The sequence below is a fragment of the Nematolebias whitei genome, chromosome 13 (assembly GCF_014905685.2).
Source record: "Nematolebias whitei isolate Nwh7 chromosome 13, NemWhi1, whole genome shotgun sequence".
NCBI classification, from domain to species: domain Eukaryota; kingdom Metazoa; phylum Chordata; class Actinopteri; order Cyprinodontiformes; family Rivulidae; genus Nematolebias; species Nematolebias whitei.
In genome coordinates, this window is record NC_056510.1 from 42,150,517 (window position 1) to 42,156,555 (window position 6,039).

Sequence of the window (6,039 nt, forward strand, 5' to 3'; positions counted from 1 at the left end):
ATAGAGGACAGAGTGAGGACAGAGGATGCAGAGGACAGAGTGAGGACAGAGGACAGAGTGAGGACAGAGGAGGATGACTTGCTGTGGTGACCCCTGAAGAGGGAAAAGCTGAAAGAAGAAGAAGAAGTACAATGTACTGCTACCAAAAGTCCTGGCACACCATTTCTGATTGAGCTGCATGTTTGAATATATTTTTGTCGGAGTATTTCTGTGGGGGAGTAGTGACTCAGAACTCCTGACAGAAACAGAAGAACACGTCCTCGTGAAGTGGTCCCTTTAATAACAAGTTCATTGAAACGTGTCGGATCATTTTCCTCTCCAGGGGTTTTAGTTCTCACTCAGATGATTTCTGTTCCAGCTGGAGAACTGTAACTACGCTGTGGAGCTGGGCAAAAAGGAGGCCAAGTTCTCTCTGGTTGGCATCGCCGGTCAGGACTTGAACGCAGGAAATCGAACCCTCACCCTCGCTCTGCTCTGGCAGCTCATGAGGAGGTAACAGTGACCTACTTCTAGTCTGGCCTCCTTCTCTTTGTACTTCCTAAACATGCATCCCTTCAAAATTACTTCTTTCACATCATCATATGGCGCATGTGGTGCAGAGGTTAGAGAGGTGGGCCTGTGATCGGAAGATCGCCGGTTCAAGCCCCAGTACCGACAATATCAAAAATGTGGGTGGTGTAAATGAAGCCTGCCCCCACCCTCATTCGCCCCACTCTGGGCCCATGAGCAAGGCCCTTAACCCCCATCTGCTCCTAAACAGGTCTCTCTTGAAAATGAGTTCTCGTGGCTCAATGAGACTTCCTGGATAAATAAAAAATAAATAAAAAAACATCATCATCATCATCATCATCATCATCATCATACTGCGATGATCTCTGAGGCTAAACAGCTGCTCCTTCAAAGTAAAAGCCCTGAAATTTACTTTGAGTTTCTGCTTCCAGCAGCAGGAAGAACTGTTTTATTCATGTTCTACACATGTTGAAGCTTTGACACTTTTTCCTTCTGCTGATGATGAACCAACAAACAACAACAAAAAACTAGTTTAAAAGGAATGCATGACACCCGAGATGAGGTTTTGCTAACCGAAGGCAGATTTGACTCCAAAGGTTAAGCATTTGTAAAAATGACACTAAATAATCCTGTTCTTATTAAAGCCAGTCAACTCAACACTCACGCACTCATTTAGCAACAACAAAAGAACCTGAGGTTGAAAGTGTGAATGTAAATGTCCCTCAGGTACACCCTGAACATCCTGGAGGACCTCGGCGACGGACAAAAAATAATTGACGACACCATCGTGGTGTGGGTCAACGAAACCCTCAAACAGGCTGAAAAAGGCACCATCTCCAGCTTTAAGGTAAAACAGGCAGGTCGTCTGATATGAGGTGTGTTCACTTCAATGACATCATTACTGAGGTAGTCAATAAAAACCTGAAGTCTGTTATTACTTCTGATCAGCAGACAGATCCCAACAATGATCCTCGGAACTTTATGTTCTGGGATTATGAATCTGATGGTGAGGAGCTTCAGGTACAGTTCCTAGAATTTAACACCTTTCTTCCATGCAGGACACGTCAATCAGCAGCAGCATGCCGGTTCTGGACCTGATCGATTCCATCCAGCCCGGATCCATCAGATATGACCTGGTGAAATTTGAGGACCTGACAGAGGAAGAGAAGCTTAACAACGCAAAGTAGGTTTGCTTGTTGGAACGATTTGATTCTGGTAGTTGTTTGGTGTTCTTGTTAAAGTGGAGAAGTCTCAGTTTTACTAAATCAGCAGCTGGACTTACTGAAGCCTACAGCAGCTCCAGAAACTTTTATTCTTCACCTCAAAATGCACGTTCAGTACCTCATTAAGACAAAGTGGAAAAATTCTACACAACTTCATAATGTGACTTGAAAGGAAACACTAAAACGTCTCTAAGTATTCAGATGTTTTGCAACAACACCTGAGACTTGCTTCAGGTCGTCTCATCGTTGCTGACATGTTTCACCTTAGACTGGACCGTACCTGTGGTAGATCTTACTGATCAGACAGGATTTGGAAATGTATGTGTCTCTATAGAAGGACTGCTGCCAGTGAGAGCAAAAACCAACCACGAGCTCAGACAGGACTGTTGGCAGATACCGATCTGAGGAAAGTGTTCTGAAAGTTCCTCAGAGCTCAGCGGCCTCCGTAAGTCTCAAACACAACTAGGATCCCTCCGAGAGCCGCTCACCTAACCACAGAGTGATGGAAGCAGAACAGAGAGGTGACCAAGAACCCGATGGTCTGTTCAGTTCAGTTTATTTATAAAGCACCAAATCACAATAGAGTTGTCTCAGGGACTTTACAGGAACTTTCACAGAAAAGCAAAGTATTAGTAAAGTTCTCTATCTAAGGAATCCAGCAGACAAGATGAATCTTGGCTTCGTTGCAGTCCACTCTGAGCACCAGAGATCCTGTAAGGAGACAGAAAGGACAAGCAGACCTGCAGACCTCCACCCATCTGTAAGAACAGCTCGATGGAAGTCTCTCCTCAGAGCAGACCACGGAGAGCTGCTCGAAGGACTCAAAGTGAGAAACAAACCAGGACAGAACTGTTTAACCTCAGTTCTGAACATTATGTGTGAACGAAGCAGGCCCTGAACACCATCCTCAAAGTGAAGCATGGTGGTGGCTGCACCATGCTGTGGGATGTGTTTGAACAACGAAGGCAATGACCAGGGAGATCTGGAAGAAGAAAACACCAGAGATATGTTCAATGAAAACCTGCTCCACATAGCTGAGCACCTGAGTGGGCTGAAGGCTTTTCTTCCAACATGACAACGACCCAAAGCACACACAGAGGAGGAGCTGAGGAGGAGCTGAGGAGGAGCTGAGGAGGTGCATGTCCCAGAGTGGACCTGCCTCAACACTCACCTGAACCTTATCAAACACCTGGACACCGGAAAACGGCCCCACCAACGCTCTGCGTCCGACTGCACTGCTCTCACAAGGATTTTTATTTTTGTGATCAAATTTTTCTTTTTCTTTTCTATGAGTGAAATATTTAAAGTTGTCTCATTTGACAGAGGACTAGAGATAGTAGAAGGAAGGACGGTTTGAATTTCCTCTCTAATTGAAATCATTTTATCTATAAAGAATCTCATGAAGTCATCACTACTTGTGGTCGTAGGGATGCAGGTGTAGGGGACTCCACCTCAGAAACAGCTCAGCTCAAACAAACATCATTCCTGTGTTTGTGTTTGAAACTGTTACATCAGATTCATCTATTCCCTTTGGAACAAACAGACATTGTTTTACAAATATTCAGCTTCACTCACAAACTTCTTAGTTGACACTAATGTAAATGTAATTTAAAAAACTGTCACTGTGTTAACCTCACTGCCCGTATGAACTCATTTCCCATGAAACGAACAGATCGTTTTAATGAGAGTTTTTGTTCGACTGACCTCGAAGTTTTTGGAACGTCCAAACTCACTACTTTGATAACTTCCTTTATCAAAAGGAGTATTCCTCCCAGACTCGTACCCATGAAGATAATAACATCATAAGAACACTTTGTTTAATGACATTCCTTTTCAGGAGATGGACAGTGACACTAAAACTAAAACATTGTATGTTTTAAGTTTAATCCTAAATATGTCCTACCTCAATGTTTATTCTTGAAAATGTGTGTTTTAAGTCATCTTTCTTTAAGATAATAAAAGGAAACTTTTAAGGCAGAGAAAAGGGACTCTAGATTTATTTAATAGGCCTTTATTTAAAATAAAAACAAGCCAAGAGTTAGGACCACCTCTTCCTGGAAGAGCTGGACCAGTCCTATCTGTTCCACACAGGCAGGAAGCGTCTTCTAAGAAAACTTTTGAGAAAACACACACTTTGAAGAGACGCTCCGAAGCCAACACGCTTCTGCACAGAGAACTGGAGAGAGAAGAAACCCAGCTTCTGCACTGGACCTCAGAGAGGAGAGAAGCATCCTTTCTGCAGATGTCTCAGGATGAGAGAAAGATACAGAACCTGACCAGAACCAGAAGCTGGCATGGAATCCAGGACTCCAGTTGCCTAACAGGCAACCAGAACCATCACACCGCAGAGTGGTAAATCCCAGCTGACTACCATATGGACCTTGGTCCCTCTAACGATGACAGGTGAACTTTGAGGAGACTTCAGCCTCTCAGTCACTGGAACATCTGAGGCTGGTACCATTTAAGCAGCTGTTGGAACCATGCTCTGACCATCTACATCCTGGTTGGAGAGACTTTTCAATGCCTTTCTGGTGACCCTACATCACAACTTATCAGAAAAACTTAGCTCACCTTAGACACAATTTTAACTACTTCACAAACAGAAACAGTCCCAAGTCTGCCTTCTAAGTTCCACTAATTTGAATAATCAATTAGACCTTTGATGCAAAGCTATTTGTTCTTCAGTTAACTTTTCTTATGCATAATCTTCATCATACATATCACAGATTATTATTTTTATAAAATAAAATTCAACTGAAGTTGTGATTATTTTGGCATATCTCTGTGTATTAATTAATTTGATGCCATTTAAACATGAGAAAAGAACTCACATTAAGTTTACATTGATTTGGGGTAAATAGAGACTGATTTTTCCTCTCCGAGAGAGGTGGTGCCCATACAACGAGGTTATTTACATAATGCATGCATATCTTATGAGCTTAACTCATAACTGATAATTAACAATATATATATTTTAAGCCCCATATCGCTACACAGGGTTCAACAGAAATGGGACTTTTAATTATTCTAGCAATAGTACTAAACAGAAACCTAGGGCTATTTTTATTCTCATCTATTAAAGATGAGTAATATAAAGCTCTAGCTTTACAGAGAGCTTTCTTATATGTTAGCAGACTATCTTTCCAAGTTAAACAAAAATTTTCAATGTTAGTAGAGCGCCATTTTCTCTCCTGGTTTCTTGATGCCTGCTTTAAAGTACGTAACAATGTGAAATTCAGGTAACCATTTGTACCTTACAGAAAAAAATAGTCTTAAACCAGAATTCACATACCTGTACATAAGCTTATATAATAGCACATTAATAAAGAGACATGTCAAAACAAAAGGAAAAACAAACAACAGAATCAAGACCCTAGATGAGACCCACCCGCTCCCTGGATCCAAGCGTTTCAACACTCCTTTACATATTACACCTGAAATCCACGGAGGATTGCTAGAAGCACACTCCATGCCTTCATCGAAGATTCTTTGGCTCTGTGAACTCGGGCTATTGACAGTTCTAGATAAACAAACAAGTCAGAATCCATGCTCGGAAATAAAGTGAATGTGGGGGTTTCCAACGTGTTGCAACTAGTTTTTTTCGCAGCCGTAAGGATCACAAGGATTTGTAAATAAATAAAAAAACTTCTGATTTATTTAAAAAAAATTCCTGAGGCTGCAGCCCCAAAAGGTGCTTCAACTCACCAAGGATCTGAACGCAAATGTAATACTTTTTAACTGAAGTCTGTTACTTTAAATACATTTAAAGATCGTATTTCTCTGCAGATGAATGAATTTAAACAACTTTAGACTGAAACCTAAAAACTGTTTGTGAAGCTGCTGCAGGTTCTTGAGTTCAGGTTTTCATGTTCTGCAGCGGCGGTCGAGTCGAGTCAACCCTCAGATTGTCTTTATGTCGTCAGGTACGCCATCTCCATGGCCAGAAAGATTGGTGCGCGGGTCTATGCCCTGCCCGAGGACCTGGTGGAGGTCAAACCAAAGATGGTGATGACGGTGTTCGCCTGCCTCATGGCCCGAGGCTTGAGGGGCTGAAGACCCCACAAACCCGGAGCAGCCCCACCACGACACAAATACATTTATATGCTGATGATGAAGTCTGTTACCGTTTATTACGTTTCAACGTGTCACGCAAACAGTGAATTTCTATAACTGTTTTTTTAGACAGAAACAATCTTGTAAATAAAACTGCTCATTTAAAGTTGGTGGACGCTTTTTTCTTTTTTAAAGACAATTCAAATAAAATAATTCAGTCCTGATTGGGTCACTGGTTATTTTTCTCAGAAAG

The 6,039-nt window shown here is 41.9% G+C and overlaps 1 protein-coding gene across 1 annotated transcript in view; it reads left to right on the forward strand.

Moving 5' to 3' along the window:
- The window catches only part of lcp1 (lymphocyte cytosolic protein 1 (L-plastin)), a 23,509-nt gene extending 17,677 nt beyond the window's left edge, over nt 1–5,832 (forward strand). The window contains exons 12-15 of the mRNA XM_037686642.1: nt 359–492; nt 1,237–1,357; nt 1,569–1,693; nt 5,657–5,832. Coding sequence (XP_037542570.1) covers nt 359–492; nt 1,237–1,357; nt 1,569–1,693; nt 5,657–5,786 — 510 coding nt within the window. The 3' untranslated portion in view covers nt 5,787–5,832. The remainder of the gene's footprint in view (nt 1–358; nt 493–1,236; nt 1,358–1,568; nt 1,694–5,656) is intronic.
- The last annotated feature ends 207 nt before the right edge of the window (nt 5,833–6,039 follow it).